This window comes from Suncus etruscus, chromosome 4, assembly GCF_024139225.1.
Source record: "Suncus etruscus isolate mSunEtr1 chromosome 4, mSunEtr1.pri.cur, whole genome shotgun sequence".
NCBI lineage: Eukaryota > Metazoa > Chordata > Mammalia > Eulipotyphla > Soricidae > Suncus > Suncus etruscus.
In genome coordinates, this window is record NC_064851.1 from 387760 (window position 1) to 408370 (window position 20611).

Sequence of the window (20611 nt, forward strand, 5' to 3'; positions counted from 1 at the left end):
TAACACCCAGTACATTCTTTTTCTTTTCTGGTTTTTCTGCTTTGTTTGGGGGCCACACCCTGGCTCTGTGCTCAGAAGTCTCTCCTGGTAGGCTCAGGGGACTTATATGGGATCCTGGGGATCAAACCCAGGTCGGCCATGTGCAAGGCAAATGCCCTACTCACTATGCTATCACTCGGGCCCTTTTGTTGTTGTTTGGGGGGGGACCACATCCGACAGTGCTCAGGGGTCACTCCTGGCTCTGCGCTCAGAAATCGCTCCTACAGGCTCAGGGGATGTCTGGGATGGAACTGGGGTCTGTCCTGGGTTGGCCGTGTGCATGGCAAACGCCCTCCCGCTGTGTTATTGCTCCGGCTCCTTAGGACCTCTTTTTTGTTTTGTTTTGTTTTGTTTTGGTTTTGGTTTTTGGGTCACACCCGGCAGCGCTCGGGGGTTACTCCTGGCTCTAGGCTCAGAAATCGCTCCTGGCAGGCTCGGGGGACCATATGGGATGCCGGTATTGGAACCACCGACCTTCTGATTGCAAGGCAAACGCCTTACCTCCATGCTCTCTCTCCGGCCCCAGGCGCTCTTTTCTGGGTTTTGGAGCACAGTCAGTGGTGCTCAGGGATCACTCCAGGCAGGGCTCGGGGAATCAGATGGGGTGCTGAGGCTAGAACCCTGGAGCCAAAAGGCGGGCAAACTCCCTGCCCGTTGCACTATCTCTACTCTCGGCTCCCCGAATGCTTATTTTTTTGGCAAACATTCCAAATTTTTAAGCAGATAGTTATCGTATTCCACCCGGCACGGGTCAAGCTTTGTGTCTGGTCTGAATCTTTCCTCTCATCCCGATTTCCAGGCTCCAGATCTGTCCCGTCCCGGGTACTGAGTGTTTGTGAAGTCCTGGAGGCCAGTGAGGGGTGGAGCCAGGCCGGGGACTAGCCCGGTTGCCAGGAGGCAGGACCCGAAAACAATGGGGGCTGCGGCTCATCTGGGCGGGACGAGCTTGGCACCCAGCGCCTGAGCAGGTCAGTGCCCGCGGGGTCTCCCATCGCCCCCTCTCCCCGAAAGTCCCTTCCACGAGGGCGCGTGGAATCCCTCCTGCCCCGGGGGCCCAGGAAAGCCACTGTGGGCTTTGGGGCTCGCGGGGAACAGGTCGGGGAGGGAATTCGGACTAGGGGTTCGGGGTGGAGGGGCTGGCCGCCACGGTGTGTCCGCAGGTGAGCCGAGAGCGCAGGCCAGCGCGCCATGGGCTCCGGTTCGGACGTGTGGGTGGGCCCCTGGCGGCCTCACCGCCCGCGGGGCCCCATCGCGGCGCTCTACAGCGGCCCCGGGCCCAAGTACCTGCTGCCCCCCAACACCGGTACGCGGGGAACGGGCGGGAGCGAGGTTGCGGAGCGCGGGGAGGCTGAGCCCCCCGTGATGGTGATGCGTGACCCCGCCCCGCAGGTTACACCCTGCACGACCCGTCGCGCACCCGCGCCCCGGCCTTCACCTTCGGCTCGCGCCTCCCCACCGGCTCTGCCCAGTGCGGCCCAGGCCCGGGGTACCTGGTGCCACCGCACATGACGGCGCGCGGCCTCGACTGCAGCCCCGCCTTCTCCATCTACGGCCGCCCGCGGGCCTCCGCGACTTTCTGCACTCCGGGACCGGGTCAGGACCCTGGGTGCAGCCGGCTGCAGACGGGCGCCCCATCCCCACCTCTGGGGGCTAGAGGGTGGGCTTAGCAGGCACCAGGCGTGGCCCGGGCGCAGTCCCCCAGGTGTGACACGGATTCCCAAGCGCCCCAGGACCTCACACGCCTCGCCCCGCTCCACCCCGCAGGCAAGTACCACCCCGAGCTGGCCGGGAACGTGGCCTACCCCAGCGCGCCCCGGTACTCCTTAGCGCCTCGGAACTGGGGCCTGCACTCGGACACGCACATCCCAGGTGAGACGGGAAACCTTCCCTGGACGCGGCGGGCACGCGGGGCGCACCCCACCAAGCCCCCTCGCTTGCTCACCCCCCAGGCCCGGCGGCCTACAAGGTGCCCACGCTCTTGGGGCCAAAGCTGATTAGTAAAGTCTCAGCCCCGACTTACTCCATGTACGGCCGCAGCCCCGTGGGCAGCTTCCTGGAGGACCTGAGCAAGGTGTGCAGGAGCGCGGGGCCCGCCCGGGGCAGCCGGGGTGGGGCCGGGACGCGTCGGGAAAGGCCGCATCCAGCGCACCTTCTGCCCCGCAGACCCCAGGCCCCTGCGCCTACCACGTGGTGAACACGGGCGTCTACAAGCCCCGGCCGCCCCAGTTCACCATGTTGTCGCGCACTTCACTCCCCCAAGACCACTCCCAGAAGCCAGGGCCGGCGGCCTACAATGTGGACCAGGTACCGTGGAGTCCAGGGTCGCGGGTCCGAGCAAGAAGGGGCTGAGGGAGCCGGGGCCGGAGGCCTGAGGTTTGGGGCTGGAAGGCAAAGGGGACCGGGCCCGGCCGCTCTCCGCGTGTCAGCGACGTGTCCTGGGAACGCAGAGCCGCAAGCCCGGCGGATGGAGCTTCGGGATCCGGCACTCGGACTACCTGGCCCCGCTGATGCTCGACCCCGAGAAGTGACCCGCCGCGCCCCGCAGCCTTGGTTAAAGCTTTGGGACCAATCAGCACCGTGTCCGCCTCTCTGTGCTCGCCCTGCGCCGGGCCGTCGGGGATTGGGCGCGGGGAGGGCAGCGACCCGGCCCAAATCCTTGGGACCGCCCCTTGCTAGGTGTCCGCGTTCCATTCGGCCCAGGCGGGAGGAAGCCGGTGGAAGCCCGAGGAGGGTCCGGCCGGGGCGGCTGTGCGGGACAGGTGCGCGCCAGGGTGCTGGTAAGCGGGCTCCGGACGCCAAACGCACCGGGGACCCATAAGCAGTCGTGGGCCGGAGGGCGGGAGGGCGCGAGCGAGGCTCCGGGTGCGTCTCCAGGTGTCCCTGCAGCGCCGAGCAATGGCGGCTCCTGGTGACCTCCCGAGGGGAGGGCCCCCGGGTCAGGGTGACCTCCGGCAGCTCCCCGAGCTCATCCGCCTGAAGCGCGATGGCCAGCGCCTGAGCGATGAGGACATCCGAAGCTTCGTGCGCGCCGTGGTGGACGGGAGCGCGCAGGGCCCGCAGATCGGTGTGTGGGGAAAGGGGTGGCCAGCCCTGACCCGGATGGCCACGTCAGCCCTGCCTGGTCCTACATCGCCATATCCCATGCCTAGGCGCCATGCTCATGGCCATCCGGCTGCAAGGCATGGACATGGAGGAGACGGAGGCGCTGACCCAGGCCCTGGCCAACTCCGGGCAGCAGCTGCAGTGGCCTGAGGCCTGGCGCCCACAGCTGGTGGACAAACACTCCACGGGGGGCGTGGGGGACAAAGTCAGTCTGGTCTTGGCACCTGCCCTGGCGGCCTGCGGCTGCAAGGTGAGATCAGCCCTTTCCAGAGCCCACCTGCGGCTTCCCTGCTCTTGAGGGACAGACAGAAAAGAAAGCCTGGCCTAGAGATCCCAGAAGCAGAAGCAAGGGGTTCTTTCAGCCTGCCCCTGCCAGTGCCAAAGAACCCAGCTCTGCCTTCCCATTTCCTCCCCAATGACACCCATATCCCTGTTTCCCCGTAGTCACATTTCCAGGCACAAGGAACTGCCTCCTCTCTACCGACCACCCCGACCACCAAACTGGGCATTTTACCCTCAGTGCTCTCTCCAGCAGCTGGGCACCCCTGCAAGCACCCAATACACACCTGCACCCACAGCAACCCAGCCGGCAACAGAGGGACGATGGGGGGATAGAAACCCTGACTTCCCAGGGATGGGGGCCGACAATGATGCAGGTGTGTCCGCATTCCCCACATCCATCCCTGCCCTGTAGGTTCCAATGATCAGCGGCCGCGGCCTGGGGCACACGGGGGGCACCCTGGATAAACTGGAGTCAATCCCTGGGTTCACAGTCCTCCAGAGCCCGGAGAAGGTAGAACAGAGCTACTGGCGGAAATAACGGCCAGACCTCTGCGGGGTCACTAATCGGAGTCACTAACACGGGCATCGATCAGTTATGGTCATCGGTCTTTGGAATCATAACCCGGGTCTTGGTCAATAGCTGTGAGCCGTTGGCAATCATTAATGGGCCACAGGATGCTGGCCAGGGTCCCTGGCAGGCACCCAGACAATGATTTATCTGAATCTCATTACCCGGTTAAGGTTGTGGATGATTGTCGAGGCTGCTGGGGACTAGACCAGCGATTGGTGGGGGGTCACTGAGGGTCACAGGCAAGGCTTGACTCCATGGGGCTTGTCAGATGCAAGAGCTGCTCGAACACGTGGGCTGTTGCATCGTGGGCCAGAGCCAGCAGCTGGTCCCTGCAGACGGCCTCCTGTACGCGGCCAGAGACGTGACGGCCACCATCGACAGCCTGCCACTCATCACAGGTGACCCGGCCCCTGCCTCGCGCGGTCTCTGATGGTCGTCCCTAGGCCTGTCGTTATCACAGGGCACAATGTTTAGCCCCTCATCACTGACCTAGCTGGAGGCACCAGGCCAGGCCAGCTCTCAAGTGCAGCCTCTCTGACACTGCAGCCTCCATCCTCAGCAAGAAAGTGGTGGAGAGGCTGTCGGCGCTGGTGGTGGACGTGAAGTTCGGAGGGGCCGCGTTCTTCCCCGACCAGGCCCAGGCCCGGGAGCTGGCGGAGACGCTGGTGAGGCCCCATGCATGCTCTGGGAAGCGATCCTTAGTGGACCTCCCTCGGGGTGCCCCCGCCCCTCTGATCCATCCACACTGCCTCGAACCCCACACCCGCGGGGACCAGCCCCTCCCTGAGCTCCCCAGCCCCTCATGCGTGATCTTGGGACAAGGCAGACCCGGTCACTGGCTCGCGCTTGGCCTGAGGCCTCAGACCCGCGGGTCAGGACGCAGCAGGTACCACAGCAGGTACCGGCACGACCGCCGGCCTTGTTCGCGCAGGTGGGCGTCGGGGCAGGCCTGGGGCTGCGGGTCGCGGCCGCGCTCACGGCCATGGACAGTCCTCTGGGCCGCAGCGTGGGCAACGCCCTGGAGGTGCAAGAGGCGCTCCGGTGCCTGGACGGCGCGGGCCCGCCGGACCTGCGGGTCCTGGTCACGCAGCTCGGTGAGGGGGCGGGCCGGCGGGGGACAGCCGGGGGCGGGGCCTCCCGGAGCGCCCGGCCCGGGGTCCGAACCGGCTCCCGCCCGCAGGTGCCGCCCTGCTCTGGCTCAGCGGGCGGGCGGACACGCAGGACGCGGGCGCCGCGCAGGTGGCCGCCGCGCTGGACGACGGCTCGGCGCGGGCCCGCTTCGAGCGGATGCTGGCGGGGCAGGGCGTGGAGCCGGGCCTGGCGCGCGCCCTGTGCGGGGGGACCCCCGAGCAGCGCCGGCAGCTGCTGCCCCGCGCCCGGCGGCAGGAGGAGCTGCGCGCGCCCAGGGACGGTGAGCGAGCGGGGGGCCGGGCGCCTGCCTGCCTGCCCTCGGGCTGCCCGCGAGTCCGGGCCCGCGCTCCCTCCGTCCTCCCTCCGCAGGCACCGTGGAGCAGGTCCGGGCGCTGCCGCTGGCGCGCGTGCTGCACGAGCTGGGCGCGGGGCGCAGCCGCGCCGGGGAGCCGCTGCGGCCGGGGGTGGGCGCCGAGCTGCTGGTGGCCGTGGGCCGGCGAGTGAGCCGCGGTGAGCGGGCGCGTCCCCGGGCGCGCCGGGCCCGACGCGCGCCGCCCTCGCTGACCTCTCGCCGCCCGCCCTCCGCAGGGACGCCCTGGCTCCGCGTGCACCTGGACGCGCCCGCGCTCGGCGCCGCGCAGCGCCGCGCCCTGCAGGGGGCGCTCGTGCTCTCGGACCGCGCGCCCTTCGCCGCGCCCTCGCCCTTCGCCGAGCTGCTGCTGCCCCCGCCCGCGCCCGCGCCCGCGCCCGCGCCCGCGCAAGCGCACTAAAGAAAATAAATACAATAAAAGCCGGAACCCGAGCAGTCCGACTGGGCGTCCCACTGCGTCGGGCGGGGCCTCACGGCGCCGGAAGTCCCGCCCTCCCCGCGGTCTGCGCAGGCGCGCCGCGCCGCGCTCCGAGCGCAAGCCCGGGCCGGGGCGGCGTGGGACGGGTGCGGAGCCGGCCGGGAGCGCCTGCGGGGACCCAGAGCCGGGCCTGCACCCGCGAGGGCCGGGGCAGCCGGCAGGCGAGGCGAGGCGAGGCTCCCGAAAGCGGGACCGGGCTCTGCAGACACTTGGCCGGCTGCGGGTCCCCGGCGTGGGGTTCCGCCCCCGGGCGCCGAGCTCCCTCGCAGGGTCGGGTCGCCGCCGGGCATGGCCTGGGCGCTGCTGCCGCGGGCCTCCGCGCGCCTCCGCGGGCGGGGACTGTGCCGGCTCCCGCGGCCGGCCGCCTCCGCCTCCTTTTCCCGGGCCCTGGCCCTGGCCCTGTCCCGGCGGGGCCCCGCGGCCGCCGAGCCGGCCGCGCCGAGCCGGCCGGGAGGGCCGCGGGGCCCGGGGCTGCGCACGCGGCTGCTGGTCACGGCCCTGGCGGGCGCGGGGCTGGGCGGCGCGTGGCTGGCGCTGCGCGGCGAGAAGGAGCGGCGGCGCCGGGAGCTGCGCACCGAAGCCCTGCGCCAGGCCGCCGTGGGCCGCGGCGACTTCAGCCTGCTGGACCACCACGGCCGCCCGCGGCGCAAGGCCGACTTCCGCGGCCAGTGGGTGCTCATGTACTTCGGCTTCACGCACTGCCCCGACATCTGCCCCGACGAGCTGGAGAAGCTGGCGCAGGTGGTGCGGCGGCTGGAGGCCGAGCCGGGGCTGCCCGCCGTGCAGCCCCTCTTCGTCACCGTGGACCCCGAGCGGGACGACGCGGCCGCCCTGGCGCGCTACGTGCGGGACTTCCACCCGCGGCTGCTGGGGCTGACGGGCTCGGCCGAGCAGGTGGCCCAGGTGAGCCGCAGCTACCGCGTCTACTACAGCGCCGGCCCCAAGGACGAGGACCAGGACTACATCGTGGACCACTCCATCGCCATCTACCTGCTCAACCCCGACGGCCTCTTCACGGACTACTACGGCCGCTCGCGCTCGGCCCAGCAGATCGAGGACAGCGTGCGGGGCCACATGGCCGCCTTCCGGAGCGTCCTGTCCGAGCCCGGTCATTAAAGCAGGGACAGAGAGAACTTGGCGTGCGTGCGTTCGTGGTGCCCTGTGGCCTCTGCACAGAGCGGCTCTCAGGGAGGTGGGTGGCAACGTTTTATTAGGGGCAGGGGGCGGCGCCAGGCCTAGGGCTGGGCCATGGAGGGGGCCGTGTAGGTCTGGAAACGCTGGTAGGCCCTCTGCTGTGTGAGCAGCCGCAGGGACATGGTATCCACAGCTGCCTCCAGCCCTGGCTGCTGTCTGATCTCCACCGTGTAGTCGTTGGCCTGCAAGGAGACGGTGTCAGGAGTCCCACCCCCAGCTGCCTGGTACCCCGCTGCCCACTCCCAGCACCACTCACCAGCTGCAGGGAGGCTAGCATGGAGCGGCACACCTCGAAGGCCGGCTGGCCCTCCACCAGCTTGGCAAAGGGGCACCACTGCTCCAGCTGGCTGAAGCTGGAGATCACCTGGTCCTCGTAATTGTGGATGTCAAAGACCACATGCTGCTCCTGGGGGGCACGGGACACAGGTCCTGGGCAAGCCCCGAATGGGTGGGCAGATCCCAGCATGCCCACCCAACCCAGTCACCCATACCTGCTCCTGGAGCCTGGGCTGAACCATGTCCTCCCAGTCACGGATGCGCTGGCTCAGCTCCGTCTCCTGGACGAACTTCTGGGAAGACGTTATGTACACTTCCTAGGGGACAGCAGGCTCCAGCCTCTGGGTTGCCCCCATGCCCGCCCGCCCACTCGCTTCCCCTCACCTACCACGTTCTTGCGCACCAGCTCCTCATAACTCAGCTGTGTAGGCATGGCGTCTGCTTCTGGAAAAAACAATTAGAACCACAGCCCAACAAGGCAGAGCCCACAGCCCACACCCAGGCCCCAAACTCACCCAAGCCTTCAGCATCCTCAGGATTTGTCCCCTCAAACTCTGCACATTCCTCAGCCTCTAAGAAGTCTGTTGGGAGACAGCCCGACAGGAGCATGGGTCAGTGGCATAGGCTCTCACCCATCCTGTTCCCCCACCAGGCCCATAGCACCCACCGGCATCCCCCAGGTCCTCTGGGGGGTCTTCTCCCCGGTCCTCCTCTACTGGCTCCAGCCCCTCGTCCTCTGCCCCTGGCAGCCACGGTGAAGCCGCCTGCCATGAAATGTGTATGAGGAGCTGACCGCTGTTCAAGGGCCAGGAGGGGCCGTCGTGGCTAGGGCTGGTGCTTACCTGCTGCCTCTTCACCCTGCGGAGGGTATCCAGCTGCTCCTTTACATGCTTCCAGTACAGCACCTCCATGTCTGCAAGCAGACCCGTGAGCACTCGCAGGCTGTGGGCAGGAAGGCCAGCAGGCCCCACTCACCCACAGCCCAGCTGTGGACTTACCTACAAAGGACAGGCCCTTCCTCTGGGACTTCTTGTTGTCGGCATTGTTGGCATCTGCGAGATGCAGTGTGGGGCTGAGCCTCTTCTACCCCATGGGCGGAAACACCCACCCAGTGACACCACCCCTCACAGGAACCACTTATGGAAACATCCTATACCCCTGTACCTCACTTACAGACTGCCAGGTACCACTGGTGGAAATTCTGCAGCTTGGGGGCACCTTTTTTCTTCCGCTTCTGCCCTGGAACCTCTTCCAAATAGGGGGGCACAGAGAAGGGCCGGCCTACGGGCAGCGACTGTTGGTAACTGAACACACACATACCCGCATGTACCCTCCCTACACACCTACACACACACACACACACACAGAGTCCTCGAACCAGCCGAGGCCTCTCCGCCATCCTGTTACCTTTCTTGAAGGGCTTTGAGTCCGTGGAATCAAAGGGATCCAGGCTCTGCCAGGGGTCTGGAATCTTCTGCACAGAACAAAGCAGACGCTGGTGTGGGATGGCCCCCTGCCACCCCCAAAACCCTGGGACTGCAAGTGAGGAACCTGTTTCTGGCAAGCAAGGGTCCTCTCTGGGGTAATGCAGTGCAGGCTGAGAGTCCTGGGCCCCTCACCTTCAGCTGAGACGCAGGCTCCAGTGCCCTGTTCCTTTCGCGCAGCAGGTACTTCCGGGGCTGCATGTCCTGCAAGGAATGCTGCCTCGGGATCCCACCCAAGGCTCTGGGCACCCCACAAGCTCAGGCAGACTGGGAGGAGCCAAGAATAGATGACAGAACCTTCTGTTCTCAGGAGACTCCAGAAAGGACAAGTGTGGCAGATTCTTGCTGGTCAGCCATCCCGTCCCATCCCACCTCAGTGTCTTCTCCAGTGGGCAAAGGCCCAGTTGTGTGTAGCCACAACGCAACACACAGGACAGGAAGGAGAGGAGGCCCCTCATGCCCCACCCACTACCACCTGGGGCTGCACCCTGGGGGCCTGCCTGTCCCACCTGCCCCATCTGCTGCGGGTTCCCGGGCTCCTGTGTTTCCGGGAGAGGCACGGAGGATGGGGCCTCTTCCCCCCAGCCCACATCATCATCCTCACCCCCCTCTCCAGGCATCTGAACATCCAGGGAGGGACCTAGGCGGGGGAGCAAGAGAAGGGTCAGCCTGAGACTAAACAGCCCTCAGTCTCGGGAGTGGGGAGGGAAGGCGGGCAGGCTGGATGGACTCTCCTTACCTGGGTCCTGGGGGCAGCTGGGCGCAGGGCCGGGGTCAGGACTCGCACACACAGAGACGTCCATGGGCAGCTCCTCGGGAGCAGGAAGGGACTGAAGGGGCAGCTGGGATGTCCCTGGTTCCTGCCGCGTCTCACCCTGTGTCTCTCTCGGGGTTTCCATGGGCAACAGGCCCTGGGGCTCCAGCATAAAGGTGCCTTGCAGGTGTGGGGTGCTGGTGTTCATCCGGTAGTCCTTCCGGCTGGCCAGGATCTCCCCCTTACAGCTGCGCTGGCAAAGACAGCCAGGCTCAGAGAGGCTTCCCTGCTGGCCCCAGGCCCTCCTGGGCTCAGCCATACCTGTACAGTGGGTGCTGTTTCTTCTCCAGCTCATCAGGGGCTACCAGGCTCATGGGCAGGAGTGGAATGATGAGCACCTCCTGGGGAGGGGGACACCTGGGATGAGCTGTCACACCGCCCTGGGCCCCGGGAGTGCCATCCTGCCCTCCGCCCCCTCAGGCACTCACGCTGGGCTCCTGGCTGGCCCGCGGGTACGAGTTGGTCTGGGAGTAGGGCAGTTTGTCCAGTGACAGGAACTGTGGGGAACACGTGGCTCAAGGACAGGGCCACCGGCAAGCAGGAACCTCCCCTAGAACCCGTGGTCAGCGGCCTTTGAGGGACTTTCCTCTGGCACCAAGCTGAGCCCACATGAGAGAACCCTTACCTCATCCTGCACCTGGGAGGCTCCTGAGGAGAGGTCGCAACTGGTTGCTTGACCCTGCTCTGAGGGGAGCTGCTTGGACGACCTGCAAAAGAGCCCATGCCAGGCATCAGGGCAGGAGCCCAAGGTGCAGACGTGGTCACCACCACCGTGGGCCCGCCCCGTCCTCACCTCTTCCCGGAGATGAAGTCAAGAGCCTGGTAGACCAGTGAGTACAAGTACTCCACCTGGAAAGGGGAGGCGAGCACTGAAGATGCAAGTAGGGCACCCTCGGGGCTCCACACCAGACGCAGCTCCACACGCACTGGCCCTGAGCACCCAAGTACCTCCCACACACTTCCACCTGGCTGTTTCCTGGCACCCTCTCTCTCCCCTCAGGACCAGCCACTACACCCCAATTCCAGAGCCCGTGTGAGTCCTGTAAGGAACAAGATTCTCCCCATAAGTCCATTATAAGGAACTCTAGACTAAGACAAGCCCAAATGATAGTAAATGGTGCTTTTCCACTCCTGGCTGAAAGAAGAGAAAGAATGAACTCAGAAATAAAACCCAAGTTGGTGACCTCCAGGAATAAGGAACTAGGGTTGAGCTTGGAAAACCAAAAGTTTGAATGAGAAGATGCCTTAATGACCAAGGTCTGAATCAGAGATCCCACACACACACAACCAGGGTTCGAATTGTTGTATCCCTAGAGCCAGAAAAATCAGTGACCAATTAAGACAACTACACAATGAAATGATTGTTCTGTTAATGTTCTGTTAATGCTTGTAATTTCTACATAAAATGCTTGAAGATTTGACTCAGGGTCCTTGCCAAGGCCCCCTAGTGGGATGAGGCTCGCTCGGACCTCGGTTAACCGAATAAACTCCCTTTCGCACCTTGAAAATCGGAGGTGGTCTTTGACTCTCAGCGCCGAGTGTCAACTCGAACTCTAACAGTCCGAGGCCACACAGCTCCAGCTACAGCCTATGAACTCTCATGAGATAGCTACGGGCCCCCCCCCCCCAAAACACCAAGGCAGGCCTGGCATCTAGGGGGGCCCATCTTCTTAGGCACAGCCTTGCTTCCCCTAGGTTCTTGCCCCTGGTGCCAGCCTGGTCAGTGCTGCCAGCTCTGCCCCTGCCCCCTTAGGAGCGTCCTCCGTGGGACCAATGTGATAGAGAAGGGGAGCTGAGCTGCCAGGAAACAGGTACAGCACTAGGGAGACACCCACCTTCTTGCTGTAAACACAGGCAGAGCCCTGGATCAGGAGCGCGGCCTCAATGAAGTTCATTGTGGTCTTGCCTTCGTCAAAGGAAATGCAGATCTGGTCCAGCTACAAGACACCAAGCAGGGGTGGCTGAGTGGGTCTGGGCCCCTCCACTCTTCCTCTGATAGGCGGAAGTGGGATGCCAACTTCTTCCTATGACCCGACAGGCCGCAGTGCCAGGCCTCAGCAAGAGGTGCCACACAGCCCTCCCCAGTCTGACAGCTTGGAACCCAGCAGGAAGAGGCTCCCAGCAAAATCGCAAAAGCTCAAAGAGCCTCAGAGGGTGCTTTCTGGTGCTTCCACAGCCCTGCAGCTCCTGGAACCTGAGTCTCTGGCATAGGCCAGCAGCTCTGGAAGCCTCTTTTTTGTTTTTGTTTTTGTTTTTGTTTTGGGGCCACACCCAGTGATGCTCAGGGGTTACTCCTGGCTATGCGCTCAGAAGTTGCTCCTGGCTTGGGGGACCATATGGGATGCCGGGGGATCGAACCGCGATCCGTCCAAGGCTAGCACAGGCAAGGCAGGCACCTTACCTCTAGCGCCACTGCCCGGCCCCTCTGTAAGCCTCTTACCAGCTTCTCCAGAGGGAGCATAGAAGCTCCATGTACCCAGCGTCCTGCCTGCCACTGGCCCAGTTATGCCCCAACCGGGAGGGAAGCTCTCAGCTCGGTTCGGTGCCCAGCTGGAATGGGAGGTAAAGACCAGGCCGGGCTGATGCAGAAAAGAGGTTGAGGTAGCCACAGGCTAGCAAGGATCTCAGCTCCTTCCCGCCACTCACCCCACTCATGTGCACCGACCTGTCTCCTCCTCCCACACGGTGTCCCTGTTCCACCTGACTCACCTCTGCACATGGGCATCACCCTCACGCCCTGCACCAGTCAGTCTCCTGCTCAGGGGAGCACACGGGCCACCAGCCCCTACCGCACTTTACCAGGCCCTACCCTGTCCCATAACATCTAGCCCCATGTTCTCTGCCTGGAATGTTCTTTTATGCCTTGGCTGGTAAAGGGGAGTACACTACACTTTTCTGAAAAGGAACCAGGAGGCCAAAGAACGTGGGGCACGTCAGGATCACAGGGACCTGAGCAGAAAAATGGAGAATTGGGGAAGCCTGGAAGACATCTGCTAGCGACTCAGGGTCTCACACATTTTCTACCTGCAACATTTTTTTTGCCTGATAAAGGTACAGGAGGCAAGTGTACAGACATCTACTGGGGCTGGAGCAGTCACACAGTGGGGAGGACTCTTGGCTTGTACATGGCAGACTCAGGTTTGGCCCCTGGCATCCCATCTGATCCCCAAGAAGCTTCAGGAGTAATCCCTGAATGCAAATCCCAGACCCAAAGGCAGGAGTAATACCTGAGCATCGCTGGGTGTGGCCCAAAACTAAACAAACATTTACTAATGGTCAATCATAAATTAAAAATGAATATGTCTAAAATCATAAAACCCACAACTGAAGAAGATGGAGTATAAATGACCACAGGCGATCGCGTGGGTAAGGGGTTTCATGGGACAGCCCTTAGCTTCTACCTTGGGGGAGCAGGGACATTAGTTAAAATCAGGAAGGCGGGAAGCCGAGAAGAACAGCTAAGAACTCACTTTAAACATACTAAGTCTTAGATGGTCATGTAAAATTTCAGCAGAGTATCAAGTGAGCTCCTGTCCACACACAAGCAAACCAAATGGAACATCTGGAGCTGGGTTCTAAAGGTTGCCTATGTATAACATGGTAAACAGGTGCTAGATTAAGATAACAGAATGATGGCAGAGAAGGAAAGGCACCCAGTTTCCATCCCTGGCACCACAGACGCTCCCCCACCGTATAAGCACCGCAAGGCTTACTTGGAGTGGTCCCTGAGTACCCGAGTGTGGCCCCAACAGAAAATTAGAAGCACAGAATGTCAGAACTGGGGCCGGCGAGGTGGCACTAGAGGTAAGGTGTCTGCCTTGCAAGCGCTAGCCAAGGAAGGACCACGGTTCGATCCCCAGGCGTCCCATATGGTCCCCCCCAAGCCAGGGGCAATTTCTGAGCGCTTAGCCTGGAGTAAACCCCTGAGCATCAAACGAGTGTGGCCCGAAAAACCAAAAAAAAAAAAAAAAAAGAATGTCAGAACTGACAGTAGTTTTCACTGCTTGCCAGCTAGTGAGAATTAGAGATATAATTTGCAGACTGCAAAAGCAAAACTTAAAAGTGAGCCAAAACAAAAGTGTGGTGGTGGGGGGACTGGAGCAATAACACAGTGGGGAAGGAGTGATCCCTGAGCTCACAGCCAGGAGTAAACTAAACACCACTAGGTGTGGCCCTCCACTGCTCCCCAAAAAACGAAGTGCAGCAGTATAAAGTGTTTTCTTGCCTTGCATGTAATCAACTTAAGAATGGGTCCCTGGCACCACCTATGGTTCCCCAAGCACGGCCAGAAATCATCCTTGAGCACATAGCCAGGAGTTAGTTCTGCGCATGACAGGACTATAGGCATGGCAGAACTAGGAATCCTGATTATGGCAGGACATGACAGGGTATGGCCACAAAAAATGAATGAATTAATCAATAATTAAAGTGGGAGGCAGGGTTGAGAGAGAGAGAGAGGAGAGAGAGAGAGAGAGAGAGAGAGAGAGAGAGAGAGAGAGAGAGAGAGAGAGAGAGAGAGAGAGATCAAACAACCCAGAGCCCAGGACTTCGAGCTGCAAGACAAGCACTCTATTTACAGACCCAGAGGCGTGTGTAAGACCACTACGACTTTTCCCGTAACTTTTTCGCAGAGTAGCAGGAAATGTCTGAGCGAGGGGAGCAGCTTACAACAGCAGGTTCTGGAGAACTGTAAGACGACCCGACCCGGGTCCGCGCAAGAAAAGGCAGCACACGCAGGGGAACGGAAGCCCCACTTCGCCCTACTTGATGGATGCGAGCGAGGCGCGCCCGAGGGGCTGACAGGGCGACCCTAACCCCGCCGACGGGGACCGGGCAGGAGGAGCCGGTCGACAGGCGTCCGACAGGCTAGGGTGGGTGGGGGGAGCCTGAAGACGAAGCTCCGCAGAGCAAGGCGCCGCCCGGCCCGCGCCCACGCACCTCCTCCAGGTACTCGCCCAGATGCGCCGCCACGTCCACCTCCCAGTTCTTGGTGAGGTCGCGGATGGGCTGCAGCAGGTGGGTGAAGCGCGCCTCCGCGTCCTCCATGTCCGGGCGGGCGGCGGCGGCGGTCCCGGGAGCCGGAGCCGGAGCCGGAGCCGGAGCCGGAGCCAGCTTCCTGCTCAGCTCGCCGCGGCCGCTGGCGCCATTTCTCCGTTCCCGCCCGGGGGCGGCCGCGCACGCTGATGACGCCAGCGCGCCTCGACCGCCGCGGCGTTTCCGGGGGCGGGACGGCCTGGCTGTCGAGGGGGCGGAGACTGGCGTCCGAGCGGGAGCCGGAGCGGGAGGGCGGGTATTTGGGCGGGTGGGCGGGGTTCCAGGCTGAAGGACGAGGCGGGTGGCCAATGAGACGGGCCGGACGGCCAGAGGAGCGGGGCGCCAGCCGTGGGGGCGGGACGTGAGACCGGAGGGCGGGGCCACAGGGAGGAGGGCGGGGCTCGCCTCGGCTGAAGGACGCGGCGGGTGGCCAATGAGACGGGCCGGACGGCCAATGAGCGGGGCGCCAGCCGTGGGGGCGGGACGTGAGACCGGAGGGCGGGGTATTTTGGGCGGGTGGGCGTGGCCCCAGAGAGGAGGGCGGAGCTCGCCTCGGCTGAAGGACGCGGCGGGTGGCCAATGGGACGGGCCGGGAGTTGGTGGGCGGAGCGTGCCGCCGGGCGGGCGTGGCCGGGCCGGGCCGGGCCGGGCCGGGCCGGCGGGGTCCTGCAGCCCTGCATCCGCGCAGCATCGGCGCAGCGCCGGCAGCGGGCGGGCATGGCGGGCTCCCGGCTCCCGCAGCAGCTCTTCCTGCAGGGCGTGGCCGCCGCGTTCCTGTTCGCCTTCGCCTCCCTCTACACGCAGATCCCCGGTGAGGGGCGAGGGGCTCCACGGCGGCGGGGCGGGGCGGGGCGGGGGCCCGCGGGGGTCCCCTCCGCCGCTCCCTCGGCGGCGCCCTGACCGGCCCTCCCGCAGGCCTCTACGGCGCCGAGGGCGTGCTGCCCGCCCGGAGGACGCTGCGCCCGCGGGGCCAGGGCCGCTGGCGGCAGCTGTGGGAGGCCCCGACGCTGCTGTGGGAGGCGCCGCTGCTGGGGCTGGACACCGCGCAGGGCCTGGAGCTCCTGAGCCTGCTGGGCGCGCTGCTGGCCCTGGGCGCGCTGCTGCTGCGCCCGCTGCGCCACCTCCTCGCCTTCCTGCTGCTCTGGGCCGCCTACCGGTCCGCCTGCCAGGCAAGTGGGGCCCCGCTGCCCGCGCCCCGGCCTGGCCCACCCGACCCGACCCGACCGCTCGCTCTTCCTTCTCTCCGCAGGTGGGCCAAGTGTTCCTTTACTTCCAGTGGTGAGTGATGGGCACGCTAGGGCAAGGAGCGCCCGCCCGCCCGCCTCTGCGGTCCCCAGGGCCGACCTTGAAGGCTGCCGCCCTTCCTCCCCACAGGGACTCCCTCCTGCTGGAAAGCGGCTTCCTGGCCGTGCTGGTGGCCCCCCTGTGGCGGCCCCCCCACCGCAAGCAGGCCAAGGCGGCCTGGGGTCTGCCCCATGAGGACCTCCCCTTCTGGCTGGTGCGCTGGCTCTTCTTCCGGCTCATGTTCGCCTCGGGCGTGGTCAAGCTGACCAGCCGCTGCCCCACGTGGTGGGGGCTCACCGGTGAGGGTCCCCTGGAGACACAGGGCCGGCTGTGGGGGTCCAGGGGTCGCCCCCCCAGCTGACCCTGGTGCGTGCCCGCCCGCAGCGCTCACCTATCACTACGAGACGCAGTGCCTGCCCACGCCCGCCGCCTGGTATGCCCACCACCTGCCCTTATGGCTGCACAGACTCAGCGTGGTCGCCACCTTCCTCATCGAGGTGGCCGTGCCCCCACTGTTCTTCGCCCCCATCCGCCGCCTGCGCCTGGCCGCCTTCTACTCCCAGGTGGGCCGGGGAACAGGCCGGAGCGGCCCACAGCATGGCCACCGGGTCCTGCTGAAGGAGAGCCGGGGGCAGGAGGGCGAGGAAGCAAATGTGGGCGTAAGGCTGAGCCTGGGACCAGGCAGGTGGGGCAGAAATCCAGGTCAGCCTGCACACGGACGGAGGGCGGTCGGGATGGGGTCAAGCAGAGGGGGAGGTGGGAGAGAGCCTGGAAGGGGCCAAAACTCTGAGCACCAATGCCAACCCCTGCCAGGTCCTGCTCCAAATGCTGATCATCATCACCGGCAACTACAACTTCTTCAACCTGCTCACGCTGGTGCTCAGCACGGCCCTCCTGGACGATGCCCACCTAGCTGGCCACAGTCGTCGCCGGAGGACGCCTGCCTGTGAGTGCCTGCTCAGCTGGCCACATGCCCCTTCTCCCACCCAGCCACATGCACGCACGCGCGCGCGCACACACACACACACACACACACACACACACACATTCCTCTGACCTGCCCCTTCTCCCACCCAGCCACATGCACGCACGCGCGCGCGCGCACACACACACACACACACACACACACACACACACACACACACACACACACACACACACACACACACACACACACACACACACACACACACACACACACACACACACACACACACACACACACACGTTCCTCTGACCCCGCTGCCAAAGGCTGCCACTCTCACCCTCAGCCTGCTCCAAAACGCTGCTGGACTCGCTGGCGCTGATGTTGGAACTGGGTGTCTATGGCTTGCTGGCCTACGGCACTGTGTGCCTCTTCGGCCTGGAGGTGGACTGGGAGAAGCACAGTGTGGAGTCCAGGACCAGTGAGTGCCAGGGGTTGCGGGGAATGGTGGGGGAATGGCAGGACCACCCCTCACTCCTGTTTCTCCACAGCCTTCACCTTCCACCAATTCTCACAGTGGCTGAAGACGGTTACCCTGCCCACCATGTGGCTGGGTGCGGCCTCCCTCGCCTGGGAGCTGCTGACGGCCCTCTGGAGGTAGGTGGATGGGGGTGGACGGGGACAAGGGCGGGGCGGGCCTCACCACGCATGGTCCCGCAGGTGGACACAGGTCCGAGGATGTTTTCCGAAGCTGATTGCTGCCTCTGAACTGTGCATTGTGGGCACCACCACGGTGGCCATGTTCATCGTCAGCCTGGTAGGTCGTTCTTCCAGCAGGCCTGGAAGGGAGCGAGGGGTAGCGGACCAGAGCAGCCGAGCTGAGCCCCTGTCTGCCGCTTCCAGGTGCCGTACTCCTACGTGGAGCCCGAGAGCCACAGCCGCCTCTGGACAGGTGCCCACCGCCTGTTTGACACAGTTGGCCACCTGCAGCTCACCAGCTCCTATGGCCTCTTCCGCCGCATGACCGGCGTGGGCGGGCGGCCCGAAGTGGTGCTGGAGGGCAGCTACGATGGGCGGCAGTGGACGGTGATTCCCCTAGAGGGGTGGTGATGAGGGGAAGGAGTACCAGGTCCCGCTGGTGCTGATGGCCTCCGAACACCAGGAGGTGGAGTTCATGTACAAGCCTGGAAATATGAGCCGGCCGCCCCCCATCGTGACGCCGCACCAACCGCGCCTGGACTGGCAGATGTGGTTTGCAGCCCTGGGCCCACACACCCAGAGCCCCTGGTTCACCAGCCTGGTTCACCGCCTGCTGCAGGGCAAGGAGCCAGGTGTGGCCCCGGGTGGGCTTCCAGTGAAGGGCGATGCTTTGTGGGAGGGTCATGTCACGGGGCGTGGTCGTGCGGGAGGGTGGAGCCATGGGTGTGGGCTTGTGGGAGGAGCCTGAAGCAGTGGGCCAGGGAGGGCATCTACTTTGGGGCATGGCCTCCTGGGAGAGGCGAGACCCCAGGGTTTTGGTCCTGTGGGAGGGTTCTCCTGGCTTGGATCACATGGCATGGTCTTTGGGGAGGGCCTCACAGAGCCCCAACACTGCCCCCAGTGGGCTGCAAGAAAGGTCCACTTTGACCCCTCTCCCCTGTCTCCAGTGATCCGCCTCATCCAAAACGAGCCAGCCAGGTACCCGTTCCACCAGCATCCCCCTACCTACCTGCGGGCCCAGCGCTACAAATACTGGTTCTCACAGCCTGGGGAGCAGCGGTGAGGCCTGGGGGCTGAGGCTGGGGACTGGGGTTCCCCTGGGCAGGACCCCATTGCAGCCTGACCTCCCTGACCTACGTGTGGCAGGAGGTGGTGGCGCAGGCAGTGGGTGGAGGAGTTCTTTCCATCCGTGAGCCTCGGGGACCCTACGCTGGACTCGCTGCTCTGGCAGTTTGGCCTCCAGGTAGTGGGGATTGATTAGCAGGGTTCGGGGTGGCGGGTAGATGGCTGTCCCTGTCTAGTGGTCACCTGCAATCCCACCCATGCAGGACAAGAGCCCACCCCGGGCCCGCAACTCCACTAACAGTCTGGCCCAAAGTCTCCATTGGGTGCGGGAGCAGCTATTGCCCCTGGATCCCCCCACGCTGCTCTGGGGGCTCCTTGCTGCTGTTGTGGTCATCAAGATCTTCCAGGCCCTCTGGGGCCACCGCCCAGCCCGGCCATCCCAACTTGCTCCCCGGGAAGAGAAGCCCCAGCTGTCTCCCAAGAAGGATTCTGGAAGTGCCCGCAAGCAGGCAACCCCCTCACCCCAGAGCTCCAGCCCCCGCTCTGGGGCTTCCCGGCGGAGGAAGTAGCCCTGAGTCCACCGCCTGACCCAGGGCCAAGCCCGAAGCCCAATGTTCACCCCGAACCACAGTGCCTTAGGCAGCTAATGCTGCTCTACCCAGTGGCTGCCCCTTCCTGGGCATCCCTGGACTCTCCATTTCCAACCCAATGGTGGTGCAGAGCTGGTGGCTAGATCGGCAGGACTGTGTGGACCTATTCCCTCCGCCTTCTCCAGCAATCTGGAACCCCAGTTCTCAGCACAGAGCTGAGGGGCCCTCCCAGGCCTGCTCTCGGGCCCACACACTAATAAAGGGATCTTTATATTTAACTACCTATGTATCCTTCCCCTGGCCAGGCCTGTCTGTCTCTAGTGGACATAGCCCACAGTGACTCCAGCTGGCCACTTCCCTGGCCCACTCACTACCTGGTCATGCATCAGGGGCCAGAGAGGACACAGTGACCTGGAGCCCCTGGGAGCCAAGAACTCAACAGAATAGGCCCCTCCTGCTCCCTTCTGCTTGTCGGGACAGACCCAGGGGTACAGACCACAGGCCTTGCTTGAGCAGCTCAGTGGGGCACCTGTGTGCCCTGAATGTGGGAAGAGAGAAGGCATGTCTGATGTCACTGTCGGGCAGTCTGGTTGGGACTTGACCGGTTTTCCTTTGGGTGCTTGGTTTTCAATGAAGAGTCACAGCCAGGGGCCGGAGCAATAGCACAGTGGTAGGGCATTTGCCTTGCATACAACCAACCATGGACAGGTCCCGGTTCGATTCCCGGCATCCCATATGGTCCCCCAGGCCTGCCAGGAGTGATTTCTGAGGGCAGAGCCAGGAGGAACACCTGAGTACAAAAAAAAAAAAAAAAAAAAAGTGATCCCCCCTCAAAAAAAAAGTCACAGCTATTCATGGGATTTTGCACATAGCTACTCCACACACACTCTAGCTCTCCTCAGTCCCCACCCCATGGACATACTCCAACAGCCCCAGGCAGACAGAGCTCCAGGCTTAGCCTGTCCTCAGATGTTTCTGAGGCGTGATGCAACCATGAATTCACTTCCAGGCTCAGCGTCACTTGGGGCTGGAGCCAGGTCTGGATTCAGAGCCCCAGGTTCTGAAAAGGGCCAGTGGGAACAGTATCTCGTGGACTTGGTTATGTTGGGGGGCCGCAGTGACTTTGCAAGGCAACATCAAATGTGAACACTCCTGTGATCATGTCATCTGGTCTCTGCTTCAGAAACAGAGCCCCTCAGGGTCAGCCCAGAGTTCCACTTCCCCTGAGTGTGCATTCCAGGCTCTATCCTGCCTCCTGAGCACGAATCATAAG

At 63.8% G+C, this 20611-nt stretch overlaps 4 protein-coding genes across 4 annotated transcripts; 3 read left to right on the forward strand and 1 right to left on the reverse strand.

Annotated features, from left to right (window-relative positions):
• The first annotated feature begins 1201 nt into the window (after positions 1–1201).
• On the forward strand, positions 1202–2611 carry ODF3B (outer dense fiber of sperm tails 3B). The gene is made up of 6 exons (XM_049771772.1): positions 1202–1342; positions 1429–1632; positions 1804–1908; positions 1989–2110; positions 2203–2367; positions 2487–2611. Exons 1-6 carry the CDS (start codon positions 1228–1230, stop codon positions 2565–2567), a joined length of 792 nt encoding a protein of 263 aa, XP_049627729.1. The 5' UTR covers positions 1202–1227; the 3' UTR covers positions 2568–2611.
• A 323-nt stretch (positions 2612–2934) lies between these two features.
• LOC126006167 (thymidine phosphorylase-like) lies at positions 2935–7101 on the forward strand. The gene is made up of 10 exons (XM_049771498.1): positions 2935–3103; positions 3189–3391; positions 3836–3934; positions 4263–4392; positions 4541–4659; positions 4926–5088; positions 5175–5405; positions 5495–5635; positions 5714–5868; positions 6007–7101. Exons 1-10 carry the CDS (start codon positions 2935–2937, stop codon positions 7087–7089), a joined length of 2493 nt encoding a protein of 830 aa, XP_049627455.1. The 3' UTR covers positions 7090–7101.
• A 65-nt stretch (positions 7102–7166) lies between these two features.
• NCAPH2 (non-SMC condensin II complex subunit H2) lies at positions 7167–14801 on the reverse strand. The gene is made up of 19 exons (XM_049771763.1): positions 14680–14801; positions 11577–11678; positions 10535–10590; positions 10367–10448; positions 10170–10238; positions 10003–10082; positions 9667–9929; positions 9437–9567; positions 9063–9131; positions 8851–8914; positions 8617–8724; positions 8442–8495; positions 8286–8356; positions 8111–8207; positions 7959–8024; positions 7832–7887; positions 7659–7760; positions 7424–7573; positions 7167–7349 (listed from the first exon to the last, which is right to left on the reverse strand). The coding sequence occupies exons 1-19, from the start codon at positions 14785–14787 to the stop codon at positions 7209–7211; spliced, it is 1869 nt and encodes a 622-aa protein (XP_049627720.1). The 5' UTR covers positions 14788–14801; the 3' UTR covers positions 7167–7208.
• Positions 14802–15492: 691 nt separating this feature from the next.
• LMF2 (lipase maturation factor 2) lies at positions 15493–19616 on the forward strand. The gene is made up of 14 exons (XM_049771567.1): positions 15493–15586; positions 15691–15944; positions 16025–16053; positions 16150–16358; positions 16444–16622; positions 16873–17005; positions 17331–17465; positions 17536–17641; positions 17705–17801; positions 17888–18070; positions 18147–18315; positions 18631–18742; positions 18830–18926; positions 19012–19616. Exons 1-14 carry the CDS (start codon positions 15493–15495, stop codon positions 19315–19317), a joined length of 2103 nt encoding a protein of 700 aa, XP_049627524.1. The 3' UTR covers positions 19318–19616.
• Positions 19617–20611: the final 995 nt, after the last annotated feature.

What these genes read in the sequence shown, in the direction of transcription:
- ODF3B (XM_049771772.1), top strand. Translation starts at nt 1,228, where the DNA reads ATGGGCTCCGGTTCGGACGTGTGGGTGGGCCCCTGGCGGCCTCACCGC. An exon ending in CTCGGACACGCACATCCCAG is followed by an intron (nt 1,909 to 1,988) that starts GTGAGACGGGAA and finishes CTCACCCCCCAG; the next exon opens with GCCCGGCGGCCTACAAGGTG. An exon ending in CGTGGAGTCCAGGGTCGCGG is followed by an intron (nt 2,368 to 2,486) that starts GTCCGAGCAAGA and finishes CTGGGAACGCAG; the next exon opens with AGCCGCAAGCCCGGCGGATG.
- LOC126006167 (XM_049771498.1), top strand. Translation starts at nt 2,935, where the DNA reads ATGGCGGCTCCTGGTGACCTCCCGAGGGGAGGGCCCCCGGGTCAGGGT. An exon ending in GGTCCTGGTCACGCAGCTCG is followed by an intron (nt 5,089 to 5,174) that starts GTGAGGGGGCGG and finishes TCCCGCCCGCAG; the next exon opens with GTGCCGCCCTGCTCTGGCTC. An exon ending in GCTGCGCGCGCCCAGGGACG is followed by an intron (nt 5,406 to 5,494) that starts GTGAGCGAGCGG and finishes CTCCCTCCGCAG; the next exon opens with GCACCGTGGAGCAGGTCCGG.
- NCAPH2 (XM_049771763.1), bottom strand. Translation starts at nt 14,787, where the DNA reads ATGGAGGACGCGGAGGCGCGCTTCACCCACCTGCTGCAGCCCATCCGC. An exon ending in GACTTCATCTCCGGGAAGAG is followed by an intron (nt 10,449 to 10,534) that starts GTGAGGACGGGG and finishes GCTCTTTTGCAG; the next exon opens with GTCGTCCAAGCAGCTCCCCT. An exon ending in GAAGGGCCTGTCCTTTGTAG is followed by an intron (nt 8,357 to 8,441) that starts GTAAGTCCACAG and finishes GTCTGCTTGCAG; the next exon opens with ACATGGAGGTGCTGTACTGG.
- LMF2 (XM_049771567.1), top strand. Translation starts at nt 15,493, where the DNA reads ATGGCGGGCTCCCGGCTCCCGCAGCAGCTCTTCCTGCAGGGCGTGGCC. An exon ending in CCTACCGGTCCGCCTGCCAG is followed by an intron (nt 15,945 to 16,024) that starts GCAAGTGGGGCC and finishes TTCTCTCCGCAG; the next exon opens with GTGGGCCAAGTGTTCCTTTA. An exon ending in GTGTTCCTTTACTTCCAGTG is followed by an intron (nt 16,054 to 16,149) that starts GTGAGTGATGGG and finishes TCCTCCCCACAG; the next exon opens with GGACTCCCTCCTGCTGGAAA.